General features: G+C 34.5%; 3 protein-coding genes across 4 annotated transcripts; all 3 read left to right on the top strand.

Annotated features, from left to right (window-relative positions):
* On the top strand, positions 6,642-9,863 carry LOC104779882 (nodulation receptor kinase-like). Of its 2 annotated transcripts, none has more exons than XM_010504304.2 (8): positions 6,642-6,930; positions 7,770-7,994; positions 8,110-8,318; positions 8,410-8,536; positions 8,647-8,721; positions 8,799-8,982; positions 9,069-9,201; positions 9,280-9,863. In XM_010504304.2, the coding sequence occupies exons 2-8, from the start codon at positions 7,844-7,846 to the stop codon at positions 9,541-9,543; spliced, it is 1,143 nt and encodes a 380-aa protein (XP_010502606.1). In that variant the 5' UTR covers positions 6,642-6,930; positions 7,770-7,843; the 3' UTR covers positions 9,544-9,863. The 2 variants fall into 2 exon arrangements, with proteins under 2 accessions (XP_010502606.1, XP_010502605.1); XM_010504303.2 differs by lacking the exon at positions 6,642-6,930 and adding an exon at positions 7,099-7,530.
* On the top strand, positions 10,606-12,036 carry LOC104779884 (protein COFACTOR ASSEMBLY OF COMPLEX C SUBUNIT B CCB1, chloroplastic). The gene is made up of 4 exons (XM_010504306.2): positions 10,606-11,144; positions 11,240-11,361; positions 11,465-11,617; positions 11,695-12,036. Exons 1-4 carry the CDS (start codon positions 10,809-10,811, stop codon positions 11,885-11,887), a joined length of 804 nt encoding a protein of 267 aa, XP_010502608.1. The 5' UTR covers positions 10,606-10,808; the 3' UTR covers positions 11,888-12,036.
* On the top strand, positions 12,633-17,090 carry LOC104779885 (alanine--tRNA ligase, chloroplastic/mitochondrial). Its single transcript, XM_010504307.2, has 8 exons — positions 12,633-12,840; positions 13,400-13,492; positions 13,573-13,778; positions 13,871-15,442; positions 15,531-15,806; positions 15,918-16,127; positions 16,270-16,427; positions 16,554-17,090. The coding sequence occupies exons 1-8, from the start codon at positions 12,756-12,758 to the stop codon at positions 16,888-16,890; spliced, it is 2,937 nt and encodes a 978-aa protein (XP_010502609.1). The 5' UTR covers positions 12,633-12,755; the 3' UTR covers positions 16,891-17,090.

Here is a 17,507-nt window from a genome sequence, read left to right on the forward strand (position 1 = left end):
CCAGAAAATATTTACGTGATTGTAGGTTTAAGAGATTTTTGTAGAATATGCCATGAACATTCCACTTTCCATTAAATATTTTTTGAAATGTCATAGGGTCATGATCTATAAAACCATCATTCTTCTATTTCTTTCTCATTTCTCTTCTTTCTATTATCATTTCTCTCGAGATTTCATCTCTCTCTCTCTTCTTGTCTCTTCTTTCTTTCTTCGAAAAAAATAAATTCTTTCAAAATCACCACCTCCATCTAACCCACATGCTTCGCCGTGGATGAGCAGAGTGTTTTGTTCGTTCTGGAGATGCTCCTCTCAAGGTTAAGTATGATATTTCTCAATTTTGAGTTTCTTCGTTTCATTCTCTATACAACTTTAATAGACCAGATCTGATATATAAACCGATTTTTTTTCTTATGATGGACAAGATCTGATGGACTAGATATGGTTCCTTGAAGGCTGGGTATGATATTTTTCAATAAGACCAGTACATGCGTTAGCAGGACTGCAGGGTGGAGAAAATGGTTTCATATTGAAGGACAATTATCATCTACCAATCATATATTGTCCACTAAGAGAGCGAATGACATAATTGGGATGGACAAGTGTGTCAACAAAGCGGATCTGGTCTACTAAAGAGACCGAAGAACATAAATGTGGTGGACAAAAACTTGTTCGGACGTTTAATCTGGTCCACTGGAGGCACAATAAGATCGGTATATTTATGATGGACCAGATCTGATGGACTAAATACGCTTCCTTGAAGGTTGAATATGATATTTTTCAATAAGACTAGTGCGTGCGTCAGCAGGGTGGAGAAAATGGTTTCATATTGAAGGACAAGTTTCGTCTACCAATCATATATTGTCCACTAAGAGAGCAAAGGACATAATTGAGATGGACAAGTGTGTCAACAAAGCAGATTTGGTCTACTAAAGAGACCGAAGGACATAAATGTGGTGGACAAAAACTTGTTCGGGCGTTTAATCTGGTCCACTGGATGCACAATAAAATCAGTACATGCATCATTAGATATGCAGGTAAACAAGTTGAGTCCAACCAAGTGGATCTAGTCCACTTAAGAGATTGAAGGACAAATTTTGGATGGACTAATCTTGTAGGCGTTGGATCTGGTCCACCCGAGGTTCATCATTCGTGTGTCTAGTTCCACAAAATTTGTCTCCATTTTAAAACGCACGTCACTTGGTATTCTCCCACCTGCGCTTTTTTCAGTTTTCTGGACAGAGGTAATTTGGTCTTCTCACTCCTTCCTCCAATTAAAAACTGGCATTTTAGAGAAGAAAAACAAAAATGGCATTCTTGATAAGCTTTTGTGGAAAATGGCATTCTCAGCCAAATTCCCTAGGTTTAACGTATATTAGTGGCATCAGCTGATTCGTCCTACTGTAACCTCTTGCAACACAATTGACAGTCTCAGGCACAAATTCAAGTACAAGATTCAAATAAACCTCTTCATTTGTCTGTTCTTGAGAAGAAGCTATGCTTTAAAGCAACGACATTGGAATGGTCTAGCATCTTCATTATTTGTAGTTCCCTGTTCTTATACCGCTTGTCTTGAAGAACCTTCTTGATGGCATACATTTTAGCCTACCAGAAGGAAACATAAATGTGCCGGGAATGGAGCCAAATGAATAGAAAGAATATCATGGATGTTAAATTAACTTACTTGGAGTCAAAGGAACTAGTACCAACAACATGTTCTGATATATATAATTGACTGTCTGTCAATCCAAATGTGGAGATCTCATGAAATTTTAGAGTCTAAGTGTTGATTAATCTAATTGTGTATTTTTGTTCTTGAATTTAGTTATCCTAAATAGTAGTGTAAACTTCATATTTGTACGAAGTTCAATAGAGCAGAGAAAATTATGAAAATTATGACTTATGATCTCTAACATTGTTATTGGAAAAATAAGAAATGGAAAATTATGTATTTTCAGGCGAAGAAAAAAAAGTTAATGTATTTTTTGGGAAAAATAAATAGTTCGTGTTGTTTTTGGATTTTTTTTCAAAAATATTAACGTCGTCACAGTTTCGTTAACGGTCATAATGGATAGGAGAAGAAATTGGAAAAATATAATAGTTTGCGTACTTTTTATCAACTAAAAAATAGTCTGCGTATTTTTCTGGCAACGAAAAAAATTCATGTTTTTTCTGGCAAATATTAAATAGTTGGCGTTTTTTTAGGAATATTTATTTCATTTATCAATTTGCTGTAAACTAGTGTATATTAATGTGTTTTTTTTCTTTTTTTCATTCTTTTCTTTCTTTAAGGTTGATATAGATACCTCTAATGCCGCTAATGTAACGGATTACCGGAATTCTTTAAACAAGGATTATGGAGTGAGAATATTATGGGAAATCGATACCACTCTTTAAGAGAGTATAGATCAGGCGCAGCCTATATTTAATAACATCGCTCAATCTCTCAAGAAGACAGATCCGATGTTTTTTCTTCGTAGGGTTATAATTTACGGGGAATTTTCTAAATAGAAAAGTTTTTTTTTTGTCAACAATTGGACCACAACAAGTCGGCCCATTAGCCTAATCCCTACATTCGTAAGAAGCGGGATTCGATCCGTGGTGTGATGGTGTCTTGTACAGTAAAGACTTACCTTTGGGCAGTGCACTAGATTATACCAAGTACAAAGGTTATACCAGCATCTTTCAAAAAGAGAAGTATAAGTTTGACCTGATAATACGTAATATGCATGAACAATTGAATTATGCATTTTAATCAAATTTGTGTAGAAAGAATAAAGAAATATTAAACTCCTAGTGTAATAGATATAGTGGTACTTATTAGTTAGAGCACCAAAGAAAATCTAACCTGTAGAGAGAATAAAAGTAACCGACCGAAAAAATTACAGTATATGTTGCTAGAGTTTTTTTAATCTAAATATGAAAAACTTTGGAAATTGATATATTTAACCTTCCGTGAAGGATTGAATCATGATATTACTTATAATGAAATTTCGTGAATCTAGATTACATTGAACCAATGCCAACCGCAAACAATTTGAAAGTCGGATATATGGTTGGTGACTTGTGATAAAAAAATGCTCTGATTTTGTTCAAGGTGACTTTTTCTTATGAGTAAGAAGAAATAGACAATAAAAATTACAAACGAGGATGTGGTAATATTATTGATAATTATCCAATTATCAAATAAGGAAAAAATCAAAAGATTTAATCATACAACATATCAAAAGATATAAGAGACATGAATGATAAATTTTGTTCACTTCTAAATACAATAATTTTTTAATTGAGATATATATATATATATATATATATATATATATATATATATTTATATACTAGATTAGGTCCGCGTATTAACGCGAATATAAGTTAAATATATCATATTTTAAGTTATATTCCAACAATTAACTTTATTTCATTTATTTTTTTAAATCGGATTTAGATTTCACACACTCAATCTTGCAATACAATTTCTTTGTATATTACATAATAATAAAATTAGTTTTTAATTCTATGCACTCAATCCCAATGAGTAACATTTATAATTTTCATATAAAAAAATGTGCATTGCATCAAATTTATACCTTACTTAATATTTTTAAAAAACTAAAAATCAGTAAAACATAATTCTAAAAAAAAAATTGAAAACTAATTTTAACTTATAATTGAAAATTAACAAGATCTTAAATATATTTGTTTCATATTTTGTAATCTCATACGTAATAGTTTTACTACTTGTCTAACTAATTTTAGATAAAATTATACTAACATTATCATAAATTAATCAAACACTCAAAGACGTTATTATGAGAAAATTATTTGTTTATATAAAGGTGAGTATCTACAATCCTTTTTCTTTTAGGATTAATAATTGACAGCATAATTTATTTAATTATGGTATTCTAGTAATTATTTGTATAATTTTCTTATTTCTTTTTCTTATAGAATTAGTAATTTAAAATTAGAATTAGTATTATTTTTGATATACATATATGAACTATCTTTTTATATTTATTAAATTGTTTAAATTTTAAATTTCTTATAATTTACAAATATGTTAAAACGCAGTTTCTGTATAACACATGACAAAAAAATTAATTGTTAAAATTGACACATGTCGTGTTCACATGAGTTACTAACTTTGAAAACCAAGGTTTATATAGTAACATAATATTGAATAAGCTATCAAATCATTCACCGATTAAAAAACTGAGAAAATTACATTAATTTCTTATTTTGATTATCTTATTTTTCTTATATTATGTTAATCACTAATTTTAACACATTAAACCTTTTTATACTTTAATTACTTTTCTGTATAAATTTATTTTCACTATATGAATACAATAAATAATAATTGTAATTAAATTCCAAATATTTTCCTTATTAATTGCACATATTTTCCTATTGAAATTAGTAATTTAATATATAACTTTCCTATTAGAATTGTAATCTTTTTATTTTTAGGATTTTTTATTTTTCAATAATTGTTAAATAAATTTTCTTCTCACACATGTCAAAATATTATCGATATATTTGACACATATCACGATTATATGAATTACTAACTTTTAAAACTAAGATTTATATAATAAGATATATATATATATATATATATATATATATATATNTTTTTGTAAATTAAATAGAGAAAGTCTATGTCAAATTAATAGATAAAATAAGAAAGAGAAAATGTGTGTGAACATTTTGGTTCTCTGCCAAATAATTAAGGCTTGTGTATAGTATACAATACAATGACTTAGAAAACTATATTCGATGAAAAGTCGGATATTTTGTATCTGGTAACAACAAAAGAAAAATGTTAGGAGAACATAAATTGAATGTGGGCTTACCCATCAAATTATTCAGGTTTTTTTTTTGGTAAGAATTGGTCTAATATAAAACGATATAGTCAAAGTAAAATGTTTGGCTATACTACATAATTTGCTTAAACTAAACCGAACTAGGCAATCCATATTAGATTTGTTTTTGCTTTGGTTACTCTGCCTTCAATACACCAAACATTCAAAAAAAGAAAGATACAATGAATTGAATCCAGATGAAAACACCTCTAACCTCACAATTACAAATAAAAAGTTTAGCATGGAAGAAAAAGGATCTCTTAAGACACAAAACGTGATGGAAACAGACCGAACACCAAACCAAGTTGTCCCGGTTTGGTTCGTTGGTAATTTTGTATCTCGGTTCTAATTAAGCACAATCAATTCCGGCATAAGCATCATTCTATTTTACGAAGAACGAGTCGCCCATACGAATTCATTTAATGGGCCTAAAATGGGCTTTCAAAATCGAGCTAGGCGGTTGGTGCAGACTAGCGAATTGATTTGATTTTTATTTTCAGTCACTTTTCAATCATTTCCGATTTGTATGATTTATTCATGATGACCACGACCGCCGCTTCAATCATTGTACATTTCAAAATTTTCTCCAATTCGTTTTTATAGTATTTTATAATTTAAAAAAAAAAAAACAGTTTGATGTCAAGAGAAACGTTAATAAAAAAACAACGCAGATTGAAAAAACAAAAAGAAAAGAAAACATAGAAAAACGCGAAACGCAGATCGTGGAAATGTGAGTTTGGAAAAGGGAAGAGCGTCAGAGAAGAAGCAGCAAAAATGTATGGTCGATACAGCTGGCTTATGACCCCTCTCCCCTCCTCCTACCTTTTTTTTACTCTGTCGATGTTTTTAGTATTTTGTTGTGGTCCAACTCCTACATTTTTAAATTATTTTTATTCATTTTTTGAAGTTTGTTGAATATTTTATTTAAAGAATATTTTATGAATGTTTGTTCGCTGGATATTAATTTGTCATTAATAACAAAAAGGTTAATTATTTAATCAGCTGCTTTCTAGTAGTAGTACCCAAGTTAAAACAACAGTTCATTTTTCTTTACTTCCGATTATTGCTTGTTGTTGCATTCAAGTATTATATTAGTAGCAGTCAGATATGTGAGCCATGTGACAACGAAGAAAACTATTTTAACCACTGATATCATCAACACAAATAGTTTATCAATATGTAGCAAATTGGTTATAACACTAGTTAAATGTAGGATAGCATTTTTGTTCCTTGATATGAACATAGTCATGAATTATTTCAACCTTGTTTTAATAAAATATATAATTAATAAATTGACTCATCTATTTTTTTAACCATTTCACAATATTCGTTTAGAAATTTAACCAAAAACATTTGACTAAAAAATTATCGTAATTACCCAATCGATAAAACATTTAAATTCAGTTTCAATCTTTCTTTTATATTTTATTTCTTTCTATTTAATAAAATTTAATATGAAAATAAAGAATCTAAGTTCTTAGTCTTAAACGGTTTAAACCGAATAACATAATCCTTTGTTTATTTATTTTTGTTGTGATAAATATAAGAATAATAGGATAGTGAAAGAAAAAGTGATTCCAATACAAATGTGATTGAATAAAAAAAAAATTGAAACCTTAAGAATTATAAAATTCTAGAGTTATAAATCCCACTCTATCATTGGTTGCTTATTCAATAATTTACTAGGAAAAATATATAAATTCCAACTTTTTTTTAGGTAGTCTAATAGTATTCAAGTACTCACTCGTTTAATAAAGTGCTAAAATAACCATTTAAAATGAGAAAAAAAAAACATGCGAAAAAAAAAGAAGAAGAAAAAAAAAACAGAGAGATTTGCGGAGAAAAATAGAAAGAGAAGGAAGGCAGAGACAGAGTGGTGGTATTTGTGTTCGTCTCTTTTTTAAAAAACAAAAACTTGCGGCGGCGGAAACTGCGTTACACGGCGGGTGTTTAAGTTTCTTTCTTCCTTGTGAATCTTTCTCCCTTAAAAAAAAAAAAAAGGTTGTTGCTTTCGCTGTAATTGCAAACTGGCGAAGTACCCCACTTGCTTCTACTCTTGTCTTCAAAGGTTCTCCTTTTAAATTCCTTCCTTTTTTTTCTTTTTTTTTTTTGTATCCCCTCTGAAATTAAACAAATGGGTTTGGTTGGTGGTTGCACAATAGTAAAAAAAACTCACCACAGTTACTTAGCTTTGATTCTTCTTCATATTGATGTTGTTGTTGTTGGATTCTCAGTTAAGTATAAGTAAAAAAAAGTTTTGAGTGAGTCTTAAGAGAGAGAGAGAGAGAAGAGAGAGTTGTTGTTGTTGTCTGAACAATGTCACTTTCTGTCGGCATTGTCTGCGTTCCGACACAAGACTTCATTTCTTCTTCTTCTTACTCTTTACCTTCGAGTTCTAGAAGAAACTGCGGCGGTGCCCTGTGATTTGATGTTTCTTTGCTCTTCTTCTTCTTCTTCTATTTTCACACCAAGCTTGTGTTTCTGATTAGAAAAAAGCCAACTTTGATTTCTTGAATTTGCTGATTTAAAGGAATTTTTATTTTCTCTGTTCCTGTCATTGAATGTGGGAAAAAAAAAATTTGTGGGGAATCACGTCCACGTCCATCGATTGTTGAATTTGTGATATTAAATCGCCGATGAAGTTGAGATTTTCTGGAGATCTGTCAAGGTTTTATTTTTAATTTTATTAATGAATCCTTTTTTTTTTTTTTTTTACTGCATGTTGATTGATTGATTTTTTTCACATAAGAATCTTAAATTCAATTTTTACAAGTTGACACCTTTTTTTTTTTTAATTTACCTCTCAAACAAGAAGCTCTGTTTGCTTTTAAAATTGTCTCTTCTTCTTCTTCTTCTACTTTTCTTTTCGCCGACATTCTTGTTTTTATTCTTTCTTTGTTTGTCCAGGGTTATCGCATGGTAGTAGTAGCTTGGAGCATCGGTGAGACAAAGAAAGAGAAGAGGCTGTTTTGTTTTTCCAAATGTCAGCAATTCTTGCAGCTGCCATTGGTGGTGCTGTAGGAGCTCTTGCATTGATTGCTTTGTTTCTTTTTCTCCTTTGGTTTTGTGTCTTTCGTCCTAAGAATCTCTCAAGAACTTCTGAGACTGGCTCTTCTGATCCATCTACTCAAGGTCACAAATCCCATCCAACAATTCCCAATTCCTCTCTCTCTCTCTCTATTGACTTTCTCTTAGGATGATAGCTAAATGATTACTTTTGCTATTTGTGTGTGTGTTTTTTTTGTAGAAGGAAGAAATGTTGCAATTGAGTTGTCAATGAGAGAAGCTAGAAGGTTTGAAATGGAGGAACTTGCTCAAGCCACCAAGAGTTTTACTAATAAAAGTCTTATAGGTATTGGCAAATTCGGTGAGGTTTACAAAGGTTTGCTCCAAGATGGTGTTCTTGTAGCTATTAAGAAAAGACCTAGTCTTCCTACTCAAGAATTCGTTAACGAGGTTTTTTTTATATATAAATGTTCTTGTTTAGTGTTTTTGCTTATGGTCTTTGAACAATAAGTGTCTTGAGACGCTTACATATTTCTTTCAGGTTCGTTATCTATCGTCTATCCATCACCGTAATCTTGTTACTCTATTGGGTTATTGTCAAGAAAGTAACACGCAGTTTCTTGTCTACGAGTATGTTCCTAATGGAAGTGTTTCCAGTCACCTGTACGGTAACTCTCTGTCCTTTATTTAGAGATTAATGCTCTTCTCATTTGGTACTTAATCAGTTTGAAGATTATGAGTTTGGATCATCATTTGGATCTTTTCTTTTTTTTATTAGGAGCTGGTGGTAAAGTACCTGGAAATAGGCTAGAATTCAGACATAGGCTTGCAATCTCTATAGGAGCTGCTAAAGGTAAATCCTATGCAAAAGCCATTAAGCTCATTTGAGGCCAGCTCTAGCTTGTGTCCTGATCTTTTGTTAATCTCTAGGCTTGGCGCATCTTCACTCGCTGAGTCCTCGATTGATACACAAGGACTTCAAAACCGCTAATGTTCTTGTGGATGAAAATTTCATTGCTAAGGTTGCGGATGCAGGAGTCCGTAATTTCTTAGGGAGAGAGGATGTTGGTACATCGTCGCACATTGTAGCAGATCAGATTTTCCTCTCCCCAGAGTAATTTAAATGTTACATTTAGGCTCACTCACATATGTCTCTTTTTTTGGTTGTATCCAATTTTCTCAGATCCTCCCATTGTGCAGGGTTCAAGAGTTCAGAAGATTTTCAGAGAAAAGTGATGTCTATGCTTTTGGTGTATTCCTCTTGGAATTAGTAAGTGGAAGAGAAGCATCAGAACCATGCCCTTCAAGCTCAACGCAGACGCTAGTCGAATGGGTATGTACTCACTTGATCAGAATCCAGATCACATAATGCTGTCAATGTAATCTCACTTGTATGCACTGAGAGTTGCAGATGCAAAACTTAAAGGATTACGCGGATATACCAATGATGATCGATGAGAGACTAGGAGGTACATACACAGCAGAAGGAGTTGAGGAGCTTATTACATTGACACTGAGATGTGTTGATGTTTCTAGTGAGAAGAGACCAACAATGAGTTATGTTGTGACAGAGCTTGAGAGGATATTGGACAAAGAAGTGAGCTTAACAACAGTAATGGGTGAAGGTACTCCAACTGTTACTCTTGGAAGTCAGCTTTTTAAAGCTTCAAAGTGATTAAAAAAGGAACCATCTTTTTACATATATATACATATATATATATACATATATATTATGTAAGGCCTCTGAGATAAAAACAATCAGAGAACTTACAAGGAGGAAGAAGAAGAAGACTGATCAGCTGTTTTGTGTTAAGTGTATAAAGAACAGCTGAGCTTATTATTATTATTCGTTTGTTTTTTTTTTTCCTCCTTTATACTTCCTTTTTGGAGGTTATTTTCAGCAATTATTTTTTGACAATTGAGTGCAGAAAATATAACTTTTGTAAAAACATTATTTATTGATATAAAGGAAGCAAAGAGTGGAATGTTGTGTGATTCTTTCTTTCTTTCTTGTACTAGTAGAAACTTACATTTTACTCTCTAAATATAATGTAAACCATCTTGAGGAAAATTTTGAACTTAGCTTCAAAGCCTTTATTGCCAAGTTAGTTGAATAAGTTCTGATCAAAAGATTCCAATTGGCTAGCAGTTGAACTAACAGAAGGTGATAACTCCCTGTCTGAAAAACTCAAATTATTGTGTTAGTACAGAAAGACTCAGAGCTACTTTTTTACTATAGAGTAGCAATATTGGGAAAGATTTTGACCTTAGCTTCAACCTACCTATGCCTTTATAGCCTTTATTGCCAAACGAGATATAATAACCAAGTTGGTCTCAAAAGTTTTTGATCAAAAGATTCCAATTGGATAACACTCTTTGGACTAATTTGTCAAGCAAGTCTTATTTATTTTATTTTGGTCTCAGTCAAAAAAAAAAATCAAAACTCAATGCTCTCTGATTTATTTATGACTGTCCCTAGCTAGTTATGCTACAACCTTTGTGGGCACACAGAACTATAAAACAGTCTTTGAAGAGATTGCAAAATCAAAACCATGTTTGGTCTGATTTTTATGTCGGGAGAGAAGATCTAATGATAAAGACTGTTCTTCTGTAAGTTGGTGAAATCGTTATTGAATTGGTGGGTCTCAGTTTAGATCTAATCTATTCTTCCGGATCTTGACCTTACAGAAGAAAAAAACACACAGTACTGATTGATTGAAAAGCTCAGAAAAGCAAGTAAGAAACCAGAGTTTTGATTCTTACAACATAGAAACAGAGCTAATGTATTGTCATAAAAATATTAAAATCCGTTAAATTTTTAACATTTTTTTTTAGTTAGAAAAAAATGAGAACCACACGATTTTTGGATAGACCCATCTTGTAAAGGTTTAAGCTTTTTTCGTTAGCCAAGGAGAAAGCTTTTTTTTTTTGCTCTCGACAATGGCGATGAAGCTGATTACTCCGCCTTTGTCTTGTCCATGGGTTACTTCAAGAGAGGTAACAATCAAAGGGCTTCCAAGGCGGAGACGGGAATGGATGACCACGAAGAGAAACAGAGTCTCTGCTGTCACCGCCATGATCGTGGAGCCTCTCTCTGCTGTATCTTCTTCAGCGATTCAGATTCATCAATGGTGGGAACAAAACCCTAATTCGTTACTGTTAATGGATGAGACTGGTGGTGGTTACTCATTGGCTAGCTATTATACGTCTTTGGGTTTGTTTGTTATCTCTGTTCCAGGTCTTTGGTCTCTCATCAAGCGCTCTGTTAAATCAAAGGTTCGAACTTTACCGATTACAAACAAAACCCTAAAATTTCACCACAAGTTTCTTTGGTTTTTTATTAAGCTTGAATCCAATGTGGGGATTTGCAGATAGTGAGAAAGACGTTTGTTGTTAATGAAGTCAAGAAGGAACCAAAGCAAGTAGCTGGAGAGATTCTATCTTTCTTCACAAGGAAGAACTTTAACATTACTGATCGAGGAGAGACGATCACGTAAGCTACAAAAGTTTTCGAAATTTTCGATTAAAAGATCGAGGAGAGTTTTTTTGTGTTTAGTTGTGTCACTGACATTGTTGTGGGATTCTGATTAAAAAAGGTTTGAAGGGAAGATGGTTCCAAGTAGAGGACAAGCTGCTCTGCTTACGTTTTGTACATGTATAAGCTTAGCAAGTGTTGGTCTTGTTCTAACCATTACAGTTCCTGATTTTGGAAACAATTGGTTCTTCATCATCCTTCTCAGTCCACTCGCGTAAGCCCTCTCTCTCTGTCTCTCTGAGACTCTGTTTTTGTCAATGAAATGGTGATGATTGTGTGTGTGTGTTGCAGAGGAGTGTATTACTGGAAGAAGGCGTCAAGGAAAGAGGAGATAAAGGTGAAGATGATGGTGGGACCAAAAGGGAGATTGGATGAGATTGTGGTTCAAGGAGATGATGTTCAAGTTGAAGAAATGAGGAAGGAGCTTCAGTTTAGTGAGAAAGGCATGGTTTATGTCAAAGGTCTTTTTGAGAGATCATCATGATAACATTTCACCTCCCAATTTTGCTTTTTGGGGTGTTTATATTTGTTTTAAGAGATGAGATTTAATGACTTTTTAACTCATTTTCATAGTTTCATGTACTAAATGAATCAATGTGAAAACAGGTGTCATTAGGATGTATCGTTGATATAGTATATAGTTTCATTTGGTTTAGCAATTCTGTTCTTTTGAATGAAATTGAGTTTTTGTTCCTGAGTTCGATTGTGGGTAGTAGAAAAGAAGAGACATGAAACAAAGGATTTGGTCGGTTTGGACTGGTACCTCCAATCCATGTCAAGAATTTTGTTGTTGAGCTCGAGTTCTCTATTAATGGTCCAAGCTTACTAAGAATCGGTAAGTATGATCTTCCTCAAATGATAAGCAAGTCCATATTACTAAAACCTTGCAGTTCAATGAACCAAATAAATAGCATCACAACCTTGCAGTTCAATGAACCAAATAAATTCTTTGGGAGCTTCAAAGTCGAGTATGTTCTCACATGGGTCCTTGCCTTTCTTGTTAGTGACGGGAATGTCCAGTAGTAATATGCATCCTCGCAGAGGATCTCGTTTCACTGTTAGAGCTGATGCCGTATGTCATGTGCTCCGTATGTTTCTCTAAGAAGGTGTCGCTGTCTTTGTTGGCTACAATGGGAGATAAAAAACTCTCTCCTCCTCTAATGACGAAGGTATTTTACGATTCCCCCCCTCTTAAACCTTAACGAGTTAGTTTAAGATTTAACAAAACAACTGATTGATTAATCAAATTTTTTAAAACCACAAAGAAGTGGATAAACAAAAAAGCTTCACAGCCATGACTGTGTCTTCTTCTTCTTCTTGTTCTGTCTGAAACACACACCACACACTCTCCGATGAATTTGACCAGAGTAAACCTTTTCGATGTTCCTCTTAGACCAATTTTGCTTTCGCATCCTTCTTGTATTCTCGTTTCTAACCGTACGGTTCTGTTCTTCTCTCCCTTTCTCGCAATCTTTTTTTTTTATATAATCATCATTAAGTGAAAAGATTGAGGATTTAGTGTTTAGAAACTCATAAAATTAGATGAATTAGTGGCGAAATTGAATTCTGGGTTTCGTTTTGTGTTTTTTTTTTTTTTTTTTTTTCCGTTGAAGCAGAGAGATTTTCTCAATTGGGTTTTGTGACCAGAGCTAGTATCCATGAAATTGTCATCATCTTGGTATGTACATGAGTAGTATGTAGCTGCTTACAAATGAACTTAACTGGTCTCCAAGGGATTCTCAGAAAGTATAAATCTTTGCAATTTGGTTTTACGATTGCTTGTATTTTTTTTGTTTTTCAATGTCCTCCTCTATGATTCAGAACTTAGTAGAACTTGTTTGAGACTTGAGTGATCACACGCTCATTTGATTGATAAACAAAGCTCAAGAGCTTTGTTTATTCTCTCTTCTTGTTGCTTTGATTTCAGTGTTTTAGGCGAGTGTCTCACAGTTTTCATCTCCTCTCAGCGTTAATTTATTGAAAATGTGGTTTGCAGGTTTTGTTACCAGAACCTCTACAGGTGTTTCTCCTTCGATCTTGCTTCCCAGATCAACTCAGTCACCTCAGATTATTGCTAAGAGTTCATCAGGTTTTTACACTTATTGTGTTTCCACATAATCTGGTTTTGTCTCTTCTATTGAATTTTGGGGACTGAAATGTGGATTTCAGTGTCAGTACACCCGGTGTCTGAGGACGCTAAGGAGGATTGTCAGTCCAATGACGTTAGTGGAGACTCAATACGGAGGCGTTTTCTTGAATTCTTTGCATCTCGTGGGCATAAAGTTCTTCCAAGTGCGTCTCTTGTGCCAGAAGATCCTACTGTCTTATTAACAATTGCTGGAATGCTTCAATTTAAGACTATCTTCCTTGGAAAGGTATAAACAACAGTTCAAGCCAAACACTACTTTTTTCCTGCATTTAGAGACCATTCCTTTTAACATTGGTGGGACTTTTTGAAATGATGCAGGTACCTAGACAGGTTCCTTGTGCAACCACTGCGCAAAGGTGCATACGTACCAACGATTTGGAGAATGTTGGCAAAACGGCCAGGCATCATACTTTGTTTGAGATGCTTGGGAACTTTAGCTTTGGTGATTACTTCAAGAAAGAAGCGATAAGATGGGCATGGGAGCTATCAACTATAGAGTTTGGGCTACCTGCTAATAGAGTTTGGGTTAGCATTTACGAAGACGATGATGAAGCTTTTGAAATCTGGAAGAATGATGTTGGTGTGCCTGTTGAGCAGATAAAGAGAATGGGTGAAGCTGACAACTTTTGGACCAGTGGACCAACTGGTCCTTGTGGTCCATGCTCAGAGTTATACTATGACTTCTATCCCGAGAGAGGTTATGATGAAGATGTTGATCTCGGGGATGATACCAGATTCATTGAGTTCTACAATTTGGTTTTCATGCAGTATAACAAGACGGAAGATGGATTGCTTGAGCCCTTGAAACAGAAGAACATAGACACTGGTCTTGGTCTAGAACGTATGGCTCAAATCCTTCAGAAGGTTCCAAACAACTACGAGACAGATTTAATATATCCGATCATTGCGAAGATCTCAGAGTTGGCGAATATCTCATACGACTCTGCAAATGACAAGGCAAAGACAAGTCTAAAAGTGATTGCAGATCACATGCGTGCAGTTGTCTATCTCATATCAGACGGTGTTTCGCCTTCAAACATTGGCAGAGGTTATGTAGTAAGGAGGCTAATAAGAAGGGCAGTTCGGAAGGGGAAGTCTCTCGGAATAAATGGGGATAGAAATGGTAATCCAAAGGGAGCGTTTTTGCCAGCAGTTGCTGAAAAGGTGATAGAATTGAGCACATATATTGACTCAGATGTAAAACTAAAGGCTCCACGCATCATTGAGGAGATTAGACAAGAGGAACTTCACTTTAAGAAAACTCTGGAAAGAGGAGAAAAGTTACTTGACCAAAAGCTTAACGATGCCCTGTCAGTTGCTGATAAAACTAAGAATAAGCCTTATCTAGATGGGAAAGATGCGTTTCTTTTGTATGACACATATGGCTTCCCTGTGGAGATAACAGCAGAAGTTGCTGAAGAACGTGGAGTCAGTATAGATATGAAAGGTTTTGAAGTGGAAATGGAGAATCAAAGGCGTCAATCTCAAGCTGCTCACAATGTTGTAAAACTGACAGTTGAAGACGATGCTGACATCACGAAAAATATTGCAGACACTGAGTTCCTTGGATATGACAGTCTCTCTGCTCGTGCTGTTGTAAAAAGTCTTTTGGTGAATGGGAAGCCTGTGATAAGGGTCTCTGAAGGCAGTGATGTAGAGATTTTGCTGGACAGAACTCCATTCTATGCTGAATCAGGAGGTCAAATTGCTGATCATGGTTTTCTTTATGTTAGCAGTGATGGGAACCAAGAGAAAGCTGTTGTTGAGGTAAGTGATGTGCAGAAGTCTCTTAAAATTTTTGTTCACAAGGGCATTGTAAAAAGTGGAGCTCTGGAAGTTGGCAAGGAGGTGGAAGCAGCAGTAGATGCAGACTTAAGGCAACGAGCGAAGGTACATTTAAAAGTCATTTTACATTCCAATATCCCCCAACTACCTCTTTCCTTTTCAAATTCTTGATCCTTTTTTTTTAACTTTCCAGGTTCACCATACGGCCACCCATTTGCTGCAATCCGCACTTAAGCAAGTAATAGGACAAGAAACATCACAGGCTGGTTCATTAGTAGCTTTTGACCGCCTCAGATTCGATTTCAATTTTAATCGCTCCCTGCATGCTAACGAGCTTGAGGAAATCGAATGCCTCATCAATAAGTGGATTGGGGATGCTACACGTCTTGAAACAAAGGTCCTTCCTCTTGCTGATGCAAAACAAGCTGGAGCAATTGCAATGTTTGGGGAAAAATATGATGAAAATGAGGTAAGAGAGTTGTGATGCCTGAATTATGAGAACCACATTAGTGTATTAAGTGTTACAGTTTGGTTATAAGTTGATTTGGATTGACCAATAGGACCCTTACACTAATCGCAGGTTCGTGTAGTAGAAGTCCCTGGTGTCTCCATGGAACTTTGCGGTGGCACTCATGTTGGCAATACTGCAGAGATACGAGCCTTCAAGATTATCTCAGAACAGGGCATTGCATCTGGAATCAGACGTATTGAAGCGGTTGCAGGTGAAGCATTCATTGAATACATAAACTCACGAGATTCTCAAATGACACGTCTATGCTCGACTCTCAAGGTATGCCGCTTCTAGAGAGTTTTCCTTTCTCCGAATAATTATTATCGTATTTGCTTTTATTTGTCAACCAATATCATATTTGATGCTTTCAAGGTAGTAGTTACTTTTGACATATATAATTGTTGTGTGGTCTAATCTGAAGGTGAAAGCAGAGGATGCTACAAGCAGAGTGGAGAATCTTCTAGAGGAACTGCGTGCTGCTAGAAAAGAAGCCTCAGACTTGCGTTCAAAAGCAGCGGTCTATAAAGCATCTGTCATATCGAACAAAGCATTTACAGTAGGAACTTCACAGGCTATAAGGTATCAAAATCTATTGTTTCCTTTTATAAATGGTTTGTATGATAATTATGCTCAGAGAATTTGACATATGATCTAACGTTATAATATCAACTAAAGTTCTTCCTGTGAATGTTTTAATTTCTTCAGAGTGCTCGTTGAGTCGATGGATGACACTGATGCTGACTCATTAAAGAGTGCAGCTGAGCATTTGGTAAGCACATTGGAAGATCCAGTAGCTGTGGTACTAGGATCATCTCCAGAAAAAGACAAGGTTAGTTTAGTTGCTGCATTTAGTCCCGGAGTAGTCTCTCTAGGAGTTCAAGCAGGGAGATTCATTGGCCCCATAGCTAAGCTGTGTGGCGGAGGAGGTGGTGGAAAGCCCAATTTCGCTCAAGCAGGCGGCAGAAAGCCTGAAAATCTCCCAAGTGCTTTAGAGAAAGCTCGGGAAGATCTCATTGCAACACTATCCGAAAAGCTAAATTGAAGAACAAATTCAGAAAAACTATCTATGCAACAAATTGTACAGGGAGAAGGAAGAGCACATTGCTTGATTCTAGAAAACTGAATCGGATGTATAGATGGCTGGATATGATAAGAAAAGGTATTTGATTTGTCTAGACGAAATACTTAATTGGTTTTGGATCATTAGTCAATAAGATGTTGAGTAGGTTGCTATTGATGACATTTTCGGTTACAAAATTACGTTAGGTATAATTTTCAACTTCTATAAGTAACTTATATATCTAAACTTAACTGGTTGAGTCTTACAAAACCTGAAACAAAGCTCCTGCATCAATCTTCTCGTAAATCTCTAAATCCAAATAAATCAACAGCATTAGATTCCCCATAGAAGATGGCAACACAGACAAGTTTGTCTCTTTCAAACCTCAAGTGGATGCAGCAGGTGATGGAGCGTTAGTAGCATTCGTGACAAGGCTCTGAGCATTGAAAAATTGTATGAAATTCTCTTCTTTGGCTTTAAATAAACAGACTTCTCTAACAATATGTCATGCAGACGACAAGATTCAATTCTTGATGTCACAGTGTTCCTCTTCCCCACTAATACCATACTCGTTTTTTTTTTTTTTTTTTTTTTTTTTT

This window comes from Camelina sativa, chromosome 4 (assembly GCF_000633955.1).
Source record: "Camelina sativa cultivar DH55 chromosome 4, Cs, whole genome shotgun sequence".
NCBI classification, from domain to species: domain Eukaryota; kingdom Viridiplantae; phylum Streptophyta; class Magnoliopsida; order Brassicales; family Brassicaceae; genus Camelina; species Camelina sativa.